This window comes from Paramacrobiotus metropolitanus, unplaced genomic scaffold, assembly GCF_019649055.1.
Source record: "Paramacrobiotus metropolitanus isolate TYO unplaced genomic scaffold, Prichtersi_v1.0 Parri_scaffold0000018, whole genome shotgun sequence".
Taxonomy (NCBI): domain Eukaryota; kingdom Metazoa; phylum Tardigrada; class Eutardigrada; order Parachela; family Macrobiotidae; genus Paramacrobiotus; species Paramacrobiotus metropolitanus.
Window position 1 is genome coordinate 650,027 of NW_026570238.1, and position 15,893 is coordinate 665,919.

General features: G+C 40.9%; 4 protein-coding genes across 4 annotated transcripts; 2 read left to right on the top strand and 2 right to left on the bottom strand.

The window, feature by feature from the left end:
- Nucleotides 1-713: 713 nt before the first annotated feature.
- Nucleotides 714-3,046, bottom strand: LOC129585724 (ADP-ribose pyrophosphatase, mitochondrial-like). Its single transcript, XM_055478536.1, has 6 exons — nt 2,936-3,046; nt 2,542-2,780; nt 2,042-2,224; nt 1,648-1,759; nt 1,409-1,552; nt 714-1,200 (listed from the first exon to the last, which is right to left on the bottom strand). The coding sequence occupies exons 2-6, from the start codon at nt 2,742-2,744 to the stop codon at nt 970-972; spliced, it is 873 nt and encodes a 290-aa protein (XP_055334511.1). The 5' UTR covers nt 2,745-2,780; nt 2,936-3,046; the 3' UTR covers nt 714-969.
- Nucleotides 3,047-3,146: 100 nt separating this feature from the next.
- LOC129585725 (uncharacterized) lies at nt 3,147-4,585 on the top strand. Its single transcript, XM_055478537.1, has 3 exons — nt 3,147-3,484; nt 3,586-3,834; nt 3,926-4,585. The coding sequence occupies exons 1-3, from the start codon at nt 3,442-3,444 to the stop codon at nt 4,249-4,251; spliced, it is 618 nt and encodes a 205-aa protein (XP_055334512.1). The 5' UTR covers nt 3,147-3,441; the 3' UTR covers nt 4,252-4,585.
- Nucleotides 4,586-5,531: 946 nt separating this feature from the next.
- Nucleotides 5,532-10,437, top strand: LOC129585977 (transcriptional coactivator YAP1-like). The gene is made up of 8 exons (XM_055478940.1): nt 5,532-6,278; nt 6,754-6,995; nt 7,393-7,612; nt 7,734-7,891; nt 8,299-8,708; nt 9,153-9,218; nt 9,523-9,822; nt 9,887-10,437. The coding sequence occupies exons 2-8, from the start codon at nt 6,776-6,778 to the stop codon at nt 9,980-9,982; spliced, it is 1,470 nt and encodes a 489-aa protein (XP_055334915.1). The 5' UTR covers nt 5,532-6,278; nt 6,754-6,775; the 3' UTR covers nt 9,983-10,437.
- On the bottom strand, nt 9,202-15,891 carry LOC129585979 (probable elongation factor 1-delta). The gene is made up of 5 exons (XM_055478943.1): nt 15,757-15,891; nt 11,384-11,474; nt 11,119-11,309; nt 10,831-10,983; nt 9,202-10,045 (listed from the first exon to the last, which is right to left on the bottom strand). Exons 2-5 carry the CDS (start codon nt 11,454-11,456, stop codon nt 9,998-10,000), a joined length of 465 nt encoding a protein of 154 aa, XP_055334918.1. The 5' UTR covers nt 11,457-11,474; nt 15,757-15,891; the 3' UTR covers nt 9,202-9,997.
- Nucleotides 15,892-15,893: the final 2 nt, after the last annotated feature.

Sequence of the window (15,893 nt, forward strand, 5' to 3'; positions counted from 1 at the left end):
AACATAAACTACCAAGTATTTAATATCTATCGTACCACGTTAAGCACATGTTTGGAAAATTATTTAATACAACATTACCCTGGAACACACACCGGGTCATACGAATATACAATACCATAATATTACTAAACTAAATATTAAGTACTAAACAGTATTTTTATATGCTCCATTTTATTGATCGAATACGAAGACAAGATTACAATTCACAAAAGAAACATCACGTCGTAATATTAACAAACAGCAGAAACATGCGGCCGGATTATAGAGAACATTTGATCTAAATTAGCCGAGGCCGGTGCCGTTCCCAGGATGGATGCCGCGTTTCCACGTTGAATTTCGATGCTGAACCTCTGGTGCAAAAAAAAAACTCCGTTGCAAGTTTCTCGCCTGTTTCCTGCCATTTTATTTTGCCCACTTCGCTAATCAGCCGGGAGGCTTCCGGTCCGAGTGGCCCCACTGTCTCCACGCCGACCGCTCGGAACAGGTAATCGTGGGTGATGTCCTGGTACTTCTCGGTTTTTTTAACAACAGTATTTAGTAATATTATGACAATACCTATACAGGCTATAATGATGCCGTACTAAAACTGTGCTCATGCTAGGGTATGTTCTTGTAAATCAATTGTGTATTATGCAAATTCGATGGACAATCCAAATATAGATATAATGTGGAGATGCGGTAGTATTCACAGTACAACTACAGACGAAACAATATTGTAGCATCATTAAATTTACTCATGAAAACCCCATAAAACTTTCCCGTTACGAATAGCCTATAGGCAGGTATCGAAATAAAATATCAGATGGAGTAATAACCACAGAGTTAAACCAGCCGTTATTGTAAAATCTCCAAATTAACAACAGGAAAAGCCAAAAAAAGCGCATCGGTGTCATCACTGCCGAGATGCTAAAAACTTTTCGAACTATCGATCACAAAAAAATAACCCATCCGGTATGCGCAAAAAATTTTTCACCACTGCGCCCCAAGTCGCTCTACCACTTTCTGCAGAATTTCTGAGTGGTTTGCATGCAGCTTGAGATCCGCAGTCGCGTCTTTCCACTGTACATTTTTTGCATCACTACCAGCTTTCAGAGTTAGAGTTCCCAAATTTGAACCAGTTTCATCATGGTAGTTAACAGCTACAGTTTCTATCCACGCATTGTCCGTATTCCTTGGGTCGTCAACATAACCACGATAAACCTATTAACCACAAATACGCAACATAAAACTATTGTATTTTTCCATAGTGCTGTGTTTAAAAACCTTTCTGAAATTCCCGTGACACTCATCAGTCACTGGAGCGAAATTTTACAGCCCAATAAAACTAATTACGGAACAATAATGAATGAAATCAGTGTTACAACATCTCGTACTCTTTAAACTCATCGCCCCACCCGCAGTTTTTTACCTCGTGCCCATTTTTGAAAAACTGTTCCACCAAGTTTTTATTGGTTGACTTTTCATCCTCCGTCAGCTGTTCCGAGTCCATACACTCCTCCTTGAATTCCCGTCTGATTGTCTCCTCCACGTTCTCACCTGGATCTACCATACCCTGAAATTCCACACATCTTGAACAACCCAGGTCAACAGCAAAGAAATGAATGCTATGAATACAAAAAATTCACTCAACAAATTCAGCAGACGTACACCGGGAAAAGCCCATTCTCCACTGTCACCTCTCTGTATCGACACAAACTGCAAAATACGCTTTCCTCGTTGGCTGTCGGAATGAGTGGTTCCATGCTTGTCCGATTTCCACCTACAAAGGCCAAGTTGGCAAACTTTAAAGTTAATGCATCATACTGTGAAATTGTGAATGTAACAAATATTCCACATGATCTGCAAGTTCGGCGACCCAACCCTGTAAATCAAACGTAAGAGAGCGCTAAAATAAAAACATCAGACATTTCAGCCCTGCTGCAGTGAATTTTAATATGCACACCAATAGATGCAAAACTCTGTTCCGTTTTTATTTTGGCATGCACACTCAAAATTACATACTTTCTAAGAAAACGCAACAGCTTGGTAAGACTAGTCATACCGTGTCACAATGGGATCACCGGCATGATTTGGTCCCCATCGGCCAAGCTTCCCACGCCCTCGCAAGCCTGTTCTGCCCACTGGATTCTGTGGATATTCATCAACAACCAAATAATCGCCTTCGTGGCTTTTCCGGTTAATTAGACCGTCTTGTGCATTCCAGCGAGGCTGGAATTCCTTGTCACTAAACCACAGATGTATGAAATAATTGAAGTTTGGAAATTCGAAGTCTGGAATCCAGTTCGGAAAAAATTCAAAAATTCCAAGCGTACCAAAAAATCAAGTGCAAAAAAATCAAAGCACAAAAAGCCCCAATGGGCAGAAGGTGAAATACTTGACTGAAGAAAATCTTATTACGCTATAACACATGAATGACAATGAAATGACAAACAAAAATAACGTTAACTAAATTCACAGATGCAATACGCCTGACCACTTCATGGCTGCTTAACGATTGCTGTACACTTCTTTAAAGGCAATCTTAAGGCTTTAAAGGCTTACCCAATTTCAGGATCCGCGTAGGGAGCTTTTTTTAGCTTGTCGGAAGTATAATTTGGAGGATTATAGTCCGGAAAAGGGGAATTCCATTTTACTTTCTCTTCAGAGACTGTCTGCCTTTCTGTTTTCGATGCTGGATAAACGCCGGAGATGCAGTTGCGATGGATTTTTCCCGATGCACTCAAAAACGATGGCACCTTGGACATGGTAAAGATGGGTTTCCGGTTTTCCGAATGGCAAGCCTGCACAGAAAACAAAATCGCTAAACCAAACCAAAAGCACACCATAGCAATAGAATGCAAAGAGAGCCATGTCATGCAAACAAAGAAATAGTGGTGCAGCATTTTGGTGTAGAAACACAGTATTATTATCATTAATTATTATGTATAGTACTTACCTAACAATTATTTAAACTTCGAAAATAAACAAACAGTGATGAAGTCTAGATAAATCAAACGAAAAGACAGAAAAGTTCAAAAGACAGAAATACGTACCACTCAGATCAGGCATCACAATTTTAATATTCTTTTCCGGTATGGTGTCCTGTCCTGCTATTGGTATCTTGACTCGACCGCCCAACCATACGGCTATCTGCATGCCCACAGTGCCCACACGTTCAAGATTTTGTTTGTTAGCACTCACTCGCGACATTTGTTATCCAAGACCTGATCCCGAAATTTCTTTTGATTCTTAAATCTTACAGGCTCTCAAATCTCACAGGCTTGAGGCTGTTATCATTATTATGTGGAAGAAAATTTTGTGGACGGGAAACAAGCGATAACCTTTACATTTGCCGATATTTTGCGAACCTTTGAGTGGTGAAAACATTAATTTAACAATACTTACAATAGGTGTTTGAAAGTTCATAACGACTCCGCTGTCGCAGGAAGACTGAACGGCACAATGGCTTCTTTTCCCATTTTTCGCGACGCTGACACATTGACAGGTACAGTACTCATGGTCTTCGATCAATGATTTCTCACCGTCAGTTCGATTCACGCATCAGATGGTAGTGTACGTTGCTGCTGTTATCTCGCGTTGCTGTAGAGATGAACACTCCTTCCTCGGTCTCCAGTGGCCCTGATCCCGTATTCAAGATGCCACAGGCCAAGGGTCTGAACGGAAAGGAACCTCGTCCTCGGATGCTCCAGAACAGTGGTCAGAAACAGCCTTCCAGCTGGAGCAGCGGCTATGGAAAGCCATCGTTGGCCCAACGACACAAATTGCAAGACGCAGTCGTTGAGCCTCATTCTGATCGGTCTGCCGTCGCGCGTAGTTCTGGGACTTCCTCAAAAGGTATCAAGTCCAGATATCGCGCTATTTGATCTGAGCTGTTTTGAAAGGTTGTGATAATTATATAGAGATGATTACATAAAACATACTCTAGGTCTGAAATCCTCCCAGGCATCTGCTGCCGCATCCGACTTGTCCAACAGCGTGAAACTGCCGAAACAGAGTGACGCATGCGAACGCAGAAAAAAACTGCTGGCCAGTATTAAGGAACTCCTTGACAAGCATCCCGAAGAGTTTTCACACATCCCCGAGATGGGGCGCGAACCAGATTATTTTGCGGAAGCTGGGAATTGGGTGTATCCTGAGGAGAAGATGTGGGCCGACTTTCAAGCAACGATGGAGCGTTGGCCCATGGGCCAGCAGGACGACATGAACGATGAAGAATACGTAAACAAGCTGCAAGTATTTCTTGACTCTTAGTAATGTTACGGCGCAGTCCAGGCTTTGTCTAGTTATTCTTGTTTTTTTGTATCCGATTGGGAATTGAACTCATTTCGGCTTGCCGTCCGTGAGCAAGCCCTAGAGTCTCGGAATGCTGGCTGACACTTAACCTAAAAAGATTGCTTGTATTTGTATCTTTTAAAATTAATTATATAGTATTGTATAAGTGGTATTACGTGTAGTAGTGTGCTGCATTGTAATGTCAGCAAGCGTTGACCAAATTGCTTTTTGTCAGTTTTTAGCCTGTTGGAACTGGAACTTCAAGCAGGACGGTACGGTTGTGAATTGTTTTTAATGTCGATTAAAACTTATACAGTAAACTTTCACCACTAACTTACTAAAATTTAAAGCCTTCTACTGGTACATAGTACTGTATGCACTAGTACGTTATGTATTGTACGGTGTATGATAATAATTATGATAAATTCCAGTGAGATTTCAAACAAAGCAGTTCAAAACAAAATCCATTGTTTGTACCCAGACGATGGAAACGATGATGACAAAATCGTAAAATCTTAATAAAAAAAAGTTATGATAAAAGTGCTTATATTTTTAGTTAATTACTAGTATGTATGTGTTTTGTACACGGTACAATTAAATACTATCTATATTTCCAGTGTAACACGGAACTAGAATAGAACAGAGATAAGTTTGTCATCTGGGTTTTGCCTACAGACTGGGCGTTTTGCTGATATTGACATAAATTTTACTACCCTATTTTTGTAATTATTTGATAATTGAGTAATTATTATATATTGAACAGCACGTCTTCATTTTTAAAAACTGATGCAGTCGTACCTAATTACTAATTACAAGTTAATCAAAACGTACTATCTACTTTGTACGAGAACATTGAACACACTGCGCGTTTAATATTGTGTATGTTAAAGTACAGTAGCACTTAAACTTGTCAAAACACAGTATTAATGAAAGAGACATGTATTTTTAATTTTTATGTACTTACAAAAATTCTGATTTTATATTATTCAAGCAGGAAATTGTAGGTACAATATTATACATTTCTAGCAGTAAAACTATACACCGCTGTACTAGTTCTTTTAGAGCAACTTCATATTAATATGAATTATTAATAAAAGTACCGTTCCTTACGAGTAAACTTCACAATCAGTAAAGCAAGTACTTCGTACGTGTTTTAAGCGGTGGTTTACGGTTGAGCTAGCCAGAGAGCCACGTGGGAAGCAGCACCGAAATCGCATTGCACTTTTCACAATAATAATCAGTTCTGACGTGAGTTCTCATCTCATAAGTTATAAGTACCGTACCACTGTGCGGAGTACGGACCTGTTGCTCACTGTTGGTTTATATCAAGCCTTTACGAAAATTAATCTGCTTGGTAGAGCAAGAATACGGTTTCGTTGGTAAAAATCATAAAATTGTTATGAGCCTTCACCGAGCAATTGTTAATTGAGAAATCCCAGTTCGCGCTTTTAAAAAAAGTGAAGGCTAGTAAACTTTTGGCGGGATAACAGTCATAACACCACTGCTGTAATTTCGTAATGGTTATAGTTTAACAGCGGTTTGGAGTTCTTTCGCTAATTTCCACCTGTTAATCACGACTGGAACAAAATGTAATGGTTATGGATTTACGGTTATCTGGTGTTCCGTTATCAGCCATGATCTTTCATGGATGCTGAACTGTTATTTGCTGAAGTTACCTCCCCAATACCGTGATCTGAATTTTGTTTTGTTGTTGGGGAAGTCCGTCTTATTATGCACTGGAAATTATACCAAGCAATCTGGCTGTAAATATTCTGTTAGCGAGCAGCATGAATCTTGTTTCCTGACCTCGGTGTTGACATCGAAGCTGAATTTACTTTCTCAGGCATGCCAGCACTGATACTCTCTGCTGGTTGTATATGACTGGAACTGGACTACGAAAGCTGCCGTAGTGGCGTAGTCGGTAATCCCTGATCGCATGCGAGTTTGACTGCACTGGAGAGACGAGGACAAGTGAGAGGAAGAAAGCGAGACAGGCAGAACCAGAGGTAAGGAGTCAAATTATCTGACTATTTGCCAAGAGAAAGACCTTTTACCTCCCAGCAATTATGGCTTTCTTGGTGTAAGATTATTGAGACTGCTAGGGTTTAGCAGTCGCGGTAGCCAGGCTAGCCACTAGTCAGTGCCAAGATGAACTGATGTGAGTGTAGTGAAATCCTGAGAATAAGGGGAGTGCGTGCAGCGCATGATGGGGGATTGTAACGGGCACTTGTTACACCAAATCACTTGTTGCACTTGTTTAATTTGCACATACTGATCCGATTACTACATTGTACTTCCTGTCGCGGGTGATTAATTGCGGGTAAATTTCTGTGACAATTAGAAATTAACACAATATTTTGTTTAAGTTATTATTGTTGTAACTATTAGCTGCTTGGTGGATTTTAGTACTTATTGCTAGTACCGTTTATGTTGCTGACCGAATTGACGGAAATTTTAATCTTTTTGCACAAACTACTGCAGGCTTGTCTAATATCGTTACATCATGGCGGAAGAAGGGAGTGGATCACACATTATCACCCGCCACGAGGGTCCTAATCAGGTTATTCATATCCGCGAGGATTCAAATGGCATATTAGATGAATTATTCAAAGCGGGAGTGCAGAATCCCAAAATTCAAAACACAGTGCCTTTACGTGCGCGAAATCTGCCTGCTAGCTTTTTCATTCAGCCCAAAACGGACAAACCACTCAATCCTCAGCCATGTAAGTACTAAAGTCTAACTTCTTAAAATAGTGAATGTTTGTATTTTGTGAATCCTTAGTCAGTTGTAAATACCAATATTTCACAGTGCTGTTATAGATTACTTATTGTTTAGCGAATACAGAGCTATAAATACGGTTAGTTTCGCGGTTAGAAGACCTACGATAAATTTCACATAAGTATTACTATAATTATTCTATCTAAATAATTATTCTTTTGTGCGATATTGCCACTTGTGACAATCTGCATAAGCTCACAACGGAAGCAAGATATACCTTGACGGAAGTGTTGTGCATCATTAGCTAAGCAAATGCACCGCTGTAGCCTGTAGGCTACGCTAGTGCTGGAGACAGAAGCGAAGTCAGAAATAATGCTGTAGCTTTATTTCATTTTACGCAGGTGTGCATATGCGATCTCACTCATCCCCGGCATCTATTACACAGACTTTATCTCTTCCTCCGCAGTCTTCTAGTTCTTCCGTCAGCCAAGCACGCCCACCTCTTCCACAGGTTGCTACTCCGGTTAATAATCACTTCCGGCAGAAAAGTGTCCCCGTACCGCATTCCCAGCCCCAGTACTTTCCCAGTAATCTACCGGATGGACGGATCATATTTCAAAAGTGAGCCAACTACGCACATTTTTACACACTTCCGACGTGCAGATATCTGCAAATATCGCTTTGTGAAGTGCCGTGCTGATTTTTTTGTTTAAAAACTTACCGCCAATTGTGCTTGTTGCAGTAAATACACATCGGAAGTGGTACCCGATGGACCACGTATTCGCGACCAGTTATTTGGACCTCTTCCAGACGGCTGGGCGGAGTTGAAAGACGACCATGGCGAAACTTATTTTGTTGATCACACTACGAAAACGACAAGCTGGTTTGATCCGCGTTTACGTAAGTTTGCCGTTGATCGCGGGGTATGGGAAACACTAATGTATTGTTCGGTTAATAATTTGGCAATGCTTACCAAGAAGTGAAATGCGCATGGCTTGCGCATAGATAACGTAGAAAATTAAAACAAGAAAAATTACTGATAGAAGGCATTAGGAATCAGGTGTCGGTATACCTGTGCGGTTAACGGGCGGCATTTTCCCGCTACTGTACATATACGTTATGCGCATCTTGCATGAGGCGTTCAGCTGTAAATATGAATTAAGTATACAAAAAATTAAGTTATAAGAAATTAGCATATTGTAGTGTTCTCGTTACCATTCCATTAATATAATTTTAAAACTGCTAATATTGAATTGTATAATGGAAGGCGAACTGCGGTGTGAATTTACTGACTCTTTGTTTTGCAGCTGAGGAGGTTCAGAAGTCTTCTGTCTATAATCGACAGCAGCGAGGTCAAACCTTATCGCAGCAAAATGGTTTTGCGCAAAATGGAATGTTTTCTGGAGCGACTAATGCGCGACCGATCAGCAGCAACCAACCGGTGCACTCACCACAGCATTCGTTTTCCCAATCTGTGAATGCTAATGCGATTCCGGGCCATAATCAGCGCATGAATTTTTTATCCAGTTCATTTACTAACAGTGCATATTCGCAACCGAGTGCCGGAGCAGCTGGCCTGAGCCTTTCCCATCACGTTCAGCAACAAAGTCCGTCTCAGACGGCTGTATTGCCACAGCAAGGACACACGCTTTACACCACGGAGCTGGAGATGGAGCGTGAAATGTTGAAAATGCGTCGAAGAGAAATTCAACAGCAGGTACAGACACTACAGAGTATGTTATTAACAGTCAAGTGTCAGTAACTAACTGGAAATGGAAAATGCGTGCTACTAGCTTATTTTGGTTTTTGTTTATCAGTTTCATAGCAGCTTTTCAGTCTTACTTGCGCTGTCGCTGTTGATTTTTACAGTACAATATTACGTACGGTATATTAATAATTCGGATTTTCCATGATACACTGGATTTTCTTTTTTATTGATTGCTATCTAGAGATACAAGTTTATTATGAAAAATGCATCGTTTCTTCTAATAATTCTAGTTTTTAATTTTATACATTGTATTTTACTTATTTTGTAACAATTCCTGTTTGTACTGACTTGGTTTATCTCTATGCTGGTAGTATCTGTATAATTATGTAGTTGTCTTTTGATGTTGAACGGCCTGAAAACTTCGCATTTAATTTTTGCCATGTTCGATTGCAGCAGTTACATAAACAACAGCAGATGAATATGCATCTGCAGATGGGTCATCCTTTACAATCTCCGACGGTAAGCTTGCTGAAAACTTGATATCATTGCAAGGATTTTCTTATTATACAGTATTTAACATAATAATGAGATCCAACTACGGGTATGCATTTGAACAAGAAATTTTTATTTAACCATTGTCGCACGCTGGTTGTAACTATAACAAATACGGCACGTTATAATCATTAACGGAGTTTGCTGATGGACAGTACGTATTGTACGTGTTTTAATACTGTACTGTAACTACTACCTTTTCGACATCTTTTTAACGAATATGCAACAGTTAATCGATAAATGTGGCTGTGTATAAGGATGTTCTAATTAGGACGCCAGTATGCGACGTACTCCCGGAGATTACGATATCGGCTCTCCAATGTCTCCAGTGGCTAGTATGCGACAGACTGATCCTTTCCTGGGCGGTTATCACGGCCGCCAAGAAAGCGGTGATTCAGGATTCAGTGCCAGTACCCCCAGAACACCGGAAAACTATCTTGCTCAGACCATGGACGAATTATCGCTGTACAATGAGGGATGGGATGTCAATGCGATGAATGTTACCTCAGGCGGAGCAGCTACTGCCCCAGCTTTACCACCCCAACAGACTTCCGCCATGGATTGTGGTCCGGTAGGTATTATCGTATGCTATGCGGTGTGCATGTGATAATGTTCCTTCTGGTGTTCATTCGCAGGACGAATTTACGGATTATATTTTCAATGATCTGGAAAGTGTTTTGGGTCATACCGACAACGCTAACTCAAGCTATACAGATATAACCTGGGTGTAGATTCCGGAAGGCCACTCAAATGATGATTAAAACAGAATTCCCCTTTGAAATTCCGTGCACGCTCTACAAGACAAGAGATTCGAAATTTAAACGCTTTAGTCTATTTAATAAATAAACTGTATGATTCCGGTTGATATCTTTTTCTCATCGATTATGGGCCATTCCATGTGAATAAAAGTTGTTTTGATATTTTGCTATTTGTTTGCTTCGTTTGTTGCCCCTGCAGTTTTTCGAATATTGTTAAGATAGCCTGTTGGCAGCTTTTTGCAGTTTTTTCTCTAATGTTGATTGCAGCTCTTCACTGACATTTTACCATGTCTTGTAGAAGTATTTTTGTGTATTTAAAATAGCAGCTGGGTATTTTTGTACGCAATGTTCAAAGGTTTAATTTTGGCGTTGAAGCATCTTCGAACTAGCTTTGTTGCATGTTATCCGTTGTAAGATGTATTGTTTGACGGTGTTGTGTTGTGAACTTGGTGTTATCCTTTCAAGTTGTTAAAGGAATTTAAAAAGTGTAATGTGGAATAAATCTGGAACAAAAGGATACAGCCATGCAAAACTTGATATGCTGTATTAGCCTGTATAGTATCAAGTCTGCAGTACGAGTACTCTGTACATCTGCTGCTACCCTAGTTGTTTCAGTCAACCTCCAGTACGAGTATGGACACAATACGATAACAATTTATTATGCAGTTTTAGGCACTTTGCCGGGCAGAAGTACATTTGGGGAAGGGAATGATTTTGGTTGTTTTTGGAATTTGTAACCGTAGTATAACCATTGTTGTTGAACACGGAGGAAACCATGCAAGTGAATTTTAACCGACAAACGTCGAAAAGAATACGGGTACCTTGGTTTCCATTTCTTTCACATCAGTTTCGTCATCCCAAGGTTTAACATCCAGAATGATCATAGATTTGGCGATCAAAGCAGGCTTCTTTGCCTTTTTCGCTTCGTACGCGGCAAGACGTTCCTCTCGACGCTTGATAGCTTCGGGATCTTCCTAGAAAGCACATATGAACCTAAATCAGAACTGTCACCGGCAATGTTCGGAATCAGCGAATAATTAAAAATTTCTAACTACATACACAAAAGTGCTTTTGTTGTGTTTCTTTACAATGCCGCTAAAATATCATACCTCCTCTTCATCAGAGCCGAACAAGTCGATGTCATCGTTATCTTTCTTTTCGGTTGTTTCCTTTTTGTCGGCATCCCCAGCCACTTTTTTAGCGTGTGTGGAATCCTGGGTAGCACCAGAGGCAGGAGCAAGGGACAGGCCGTTCAGTCGGGCTTCCAGTTTGCCAAGTGCTCCAATCACATGTTTCGATACTACAATTATGCGTTCCAGTACGATCGTCACTTCTACAATTTTCAGCAATGGAACGAAAAAATTTAGTACTAACACTGCTCGATTTCTTTACGGAGTTCCTTCACTTCAGAATCCACGGCATTCAATTTATCCAAAGCCGCCGGCATTTTATCAATGCTGTCAATCTGTGCAAGTGGTAACGATTCAGTAATTAATTGCATAATTTATCTGTCCACATCACCTACAGGTGTTTATTATTTCACGTGCACGCTTACTTTCTGAAATAATTTACCATGCAAAAACTGTCAAAAATTAATGTTATTAACACTAAAGTAAGCACTAGCTGCTAGACGAAGACGTTAGACAAAAGTAAAACGTCTGTTAAGTTCAGTATAATTTAGTAATCCATGCTCAATCTCACATGTTTAATTTAGCGAACTCAATGCGGCGTACACCCACGAAGAAAGAAGCGGAAGGGGCAAATCAATAACATATCCCAGGTAATGCGACGCACTGATGGATCATCTCCTCGAGTAGCTGGCAAAGCAATTGCGGATAAGCCAGTTACGAAGTGCATCTCAATCTGATTGTAAGGTATTAATTTTCTTAGCGATCGCGTTTTGCAGTCGCAGAGTGCAGACCATGCAGTTCGTGCACAAGCTAACAACTGGAGAAAATGATCCATGAACCGATTGCGGCAAACGATAAAAATACAGGCCAAAGCGAATCGCAGCCTAATGTGCCTAAATTCCAGGGAACGAAGAGCATGCAGCACTAAGCTGTACGCAAATACGGACAGGATACCGGGTAGAGCCCTGCACGAGCAGCAAAAGTGCTGCTCAACTCGCTCGTTTCTGCTTTTTTAAACTTCCTGCTCGCTCAGCTCGCTCGCGCCCAAACCGCCGCTCGCGCAACTCGCTCGTTTTCAAATTTTTCTTTGCTTCCGCTCGCTCAACTCGCTCGTAATTTTATTTTGGCAAATCGGCTCGCTCGTGAGATCGGCAAAAATTTACGTATCAACATTTTTGCACGAATTAATTATACCAAACTTTTCACCAACACAAAAACTCAGTAAGTGTAATTGGATGTTCAGAGACAATCACTTATATCTCCATACTGGTAGTCCATTTCATCACAGTTTTCCATTTTTTCGCTAATACATTTCTCTAATTTTCAACTGGATGTAGTTTTCGTAATTCAGCCTGAAATAAATACGTATAATAGAATGCATGCTCGAAAATTAAAATGCGCCTTTCTTAGGAAGCATTCAACTGGTTCATAAACCCGTCAAATAATGTTTTTGTTGGCTACGAGTACAAAATATCAAAAGTTAGTCCGGAGTCCCAACCGGTCTAGAAAAGTTGGTACTGAAAATCACTTCGCGCGAAGCGCGAAGGTGACGGTGGTTTAAGATCGTTTTCAGGTCGGTCATTGTAATTTAGTACTAGAAACTTCTCCAGTTCGCACAATGTCAGCCTGTAGGCTCGCGATTGCTCGCACCCGACCATCCTGCTCGCTCGGCTCGTTCGCAATTTTTTTTCTATTGCTCAGCTCGTTCGCAAATTCGCAAAACGACGCCTGCTCGCTCGAAGTGCTCGCGAGCGCCGAGCGCTCGTGAGCCGAGCCGAGCGGCTCGGCTCGTGCAGGGCTCTAATACCGGGCTACCACCCATTTCGCCAACCGGACATTTCGCCAACCGGACATTTCGCCAACCAGACATTTCGCCAACAGCCTACAGGATATTTAGCCTACAGTACTTTACGTTTAGCGCCTTAGTCTACAGGACAATTGGCATATGGCACTCTTGGCTGGCCAAAGCAGCACATTTTACATGCATTTTTATTTTAAATGTACAATAAATACATACGTACTGCAGCACATTCACACGTTGTAGTATTACAACAAGAACAGAAAAATATTTACAAATATTTCCCCATTCCACCCTAACTGACCGTTTGCCATGCAAGGTAAAATAATTAGCAGGAACGTATCGAAAGGCGATTACATGTACTTCTAACACCAAATGCGGCTGAAATGCAAAACTCAAAATATATTAGCAGGAACGTATCGAAAAGCGATTACTTCTAACACTAAATTCGGCGGAAATGCAAAACTCAAAATATATATGAAGTCCGAATTATAAGACAAGCTGCTACGCTGCAGTTTGACCATGAAAACCTTACAACATGATTTCGAGATTAATGGCAACCGATCTCAAATAGCTGATCGTATCGATTTGCCCGTAGTTGGATGCAACGTTTTTAGCCGCTTGGTGACCTCCAGGTATTGCTTCCTTTGTTTAGAATTTCACCTGCCATGCGTGAAGCTGCCTCTGTTTGCTGGTGAACAATTTCCCGACACAGTAGGTTGAAAAATTGATAAATGCCGGGATGGTCTTTATTAACGACATCAGAAAACGTGCGATGCCAAGCTTCTAGGCGATTGGTCGTACGGTGAATATCCCTCTCAAGTCTATCCACACAGCTCCAAAATTCAACAGGATACAGAGGCCTTTTAATGCGACAACCGGTTACTCGAAACATAGTTGTTGTTTCGCCGACGTATGTTGTTTTCAAGTACTCGATTAACACATCGTTGTGTTTGAACGGAAAAATGGCGCGTCCAGGAGTTCAATAAGCGCTCGTTCTACATCCTGTACCGGCACGATGCGACAGGAAATGTTGAACTCTGTATAAATAGGCCCGTGTCCCAGGGCAACGAGTTTCCGGTACAGGCTTTGTCCGAAGTGGAAGTTGCAACCTGTAAATTAATTATTTGCAAAATTTTTATATCTGCAAAAAAAAATTAATAATAGTTAATAATCAAGATTAAGTGACAAGAATTATTAATCATCAATGAATGCTAATAGTATTTCTGCTTTCACTAACAGCAGTAGTAACTTAGCAACGGCGTATAACCTTTGAAAATCGTGACATAAGTGCGGGAACAAATTAGTATTAATTAATGCCACTCAATAACAACTAAATAAGAACGATCTAAAATAATTATAATTACTGATTAAAAATCTGTAATCATAAAAACAAAAATAACAATTAGCACAAATAATAACAGCTGTTGCAAAACAACAAAATTCAAGAAAATTAAGTACGTACAGAGAACCTGAATATTTCATGTTTTAATATTTACTTAAACTGCATAAAAAATTACAATTTATTCCATTAATAAAAATATTATGTTAATTTCACCTCTTAATTTTGACGTGGTAAAAACATTTCGGAACGCAATGACAGCCGACTGTTCGAAATCCATCAACATGTGTTCGGGTCCGACTTCTTCAGATCCACTTTTCTGCATCAGTGCGTCACGGATAATTGTGAAAAAGCGTCGATAAGTGAGCTCACATTTATTTGGCAACAACGCATAAATAAGCGGAGCCGTTGCACCACAAACATCAGCATGCACCGTGTACAACTGCGTGAAAACAGGCGGGCTGACGCTGAAGGTGCCATCGCTCAGCCAAACATTTGTTCTCTCCAGATAATCGAAGCATTTCGGATCTCCGAACACAACAATCCGATGAATGTCTTCTGCACCAGTATCGGCAGTTAGCACGGATTCATTGCGCGTTGTTTCTTTCAGAAAATAACTGCCATCGATATCCGCCAAGCAAGTTACACGGCCGGTAGGGATACCTTCCGCTTTTCTTTGGCGTCCAATGGTTTTGGCAAGAGCGTTGTAAGAAGACATTTTTACTGCAGCATATACAGGCATCCCGGCGCGAACTTCATCAATAATCTGCCGTGGTCGCTCCACTGTATTGGTTGCACGAACCTTTAACGCCTGTCTGGCTGATTTCGCAGTAACCTTTATGACATCCGGGGCATGAGAATGCTGGCCGCGCTCAACAGCTGCGCCATCGGCATAATATAAACGAGCACTGCAGTGGGCCCTTTCTCGGCAACGCCAGTTCTGACAATTCTCCGTTCTGTCTTCTGCGCGTTTCCAGAATTCGATATACTCATAACTTTTGTAATTTAACACTTTGCCTTTGCGGTTGGTAAAGAAAACGTTATTTCCGTCATAATTAACTAGGCAGTTAATTATCTGTGCCCTGCTATGTAAATACGTAGACAAAAACCTGGAAAATTGTGGTTAATACGAAATTTAAGATTATCCAACGGCTTTTTCTGTGCGCATATAAGAAGTGGCACTGAGGGTTCGATTTTACGCTTAATCAGCCTTGCTCATAATATGCATATGACTGAGTAATGATTTCGAATCGAACTCATTTACATCAGCAATTGTTCATGTGCCGCTCAGTTTCGAATCACATTATACGATGTAGAATCTGTACGTCATTGCAGCGTTGAGCCGTGTGCATTAATGCCAATGGCATATATACGATGTCTTATAGCAAAGTACTGTAGTTCAGTAAACGGGAGCAAATCACCCGGTTGGCGAAATGTCCCGTTGGCGAAATGGGATGATACCGGATACCGTACGTACGTCGCCCGACAAGACCTCCTGGATATCACGCCTGATTTTGTCTATGTCCGCCAACAGCTGGGACTTTCGACCGGAAGTCGTTGTACTCGCTAGACCGACGGGATCAGATTTACAACCCACACCCGGGGGAAACACAC

Bases quoted from the DNA above. Each gene is read 5' to 3' on its own strand.
- LOC129585724 (XM_055478536.1), bottom strand. From the start codon at position 2,744: ATGTCCAAGGTGCCATCGTTTTTGAGTGCATCGGGAAAAATCCATCGC. The intron at 2,225-2,541 runs GTAAGCCTTTAA...TCTGTGGTTTAG, and splicing joins TACGCGGATCCTGAAATTGG to TGACAAGGAATTCCAGCCTC. The intron at 1,760-2,041 runs GTATGACTAGTC...TGGCCTTTGTAG, and splicing joins GGTGATCCCATTGTGACACG to GTGGAAATCGGACAAGCATG.
- LOC129585725 (XM_055478537.1), top strand. From the start codon at position 3,442: ATGGCTTCTTTTCCCATTTTTCGCGACGCTGACACATTGACAG. The intron at 3,485-3,585 runs GTACAGTACTCA...GCGTTGCTGTAG, and splicing joins CGACGCTGACACATTGACAG to AGATGAACACTCCTTCCTCG. The intron at 3,835-3,925 runs GTATCAAGTCCA...AACATACTCTAG, and splicing joins TTCTGGGACTTCCTCAAAAG to GTCTGAAATCCTCCCAGGCA.
- LOC129585977 (XM_055478940.1), top strand. From the start codon at position 6,776: ATGGCGGAAGAAGGGAGTGGATCACACATTATCACCCGCCACGAGGGT. The intron at 7,613-7,733 runs GTGAGCCAACTA...TGCTTGTTGCAG, and splicing joins GGACGGATCATATTTCAAAA to TAAATACACATCGGAAGTGG. The intron at 9,823-9,886 runs GTAGGTATTATC...GTTCATTCGCAG, and splicing joins CCGCCATGGATTGTGGTCCG to GACGAATTTACGGATTATAT.
- LOC129585979 (XM_055478943.1), bottom strand. From the start codon at position 11,456: ATGCCGGCGGCTTTGGATAAATTGAATGCCGTGGATTCTGAAGTGAAG. The intron at 11,310-11,383 runs GTTAGTACTAAA...GCATAATTGTAG, and splicing joins CCGTAAAGAAATCGAGCAGT to TATCGAAACATGTGATTGGA. The intron at 10,046-10,830 runs GTACCCGTATTC...CTTGTCTTGTAG, and splicing joins TGAAAGAAATGGAAACCAAG to AGCGTGCACGGAATTTCAAA.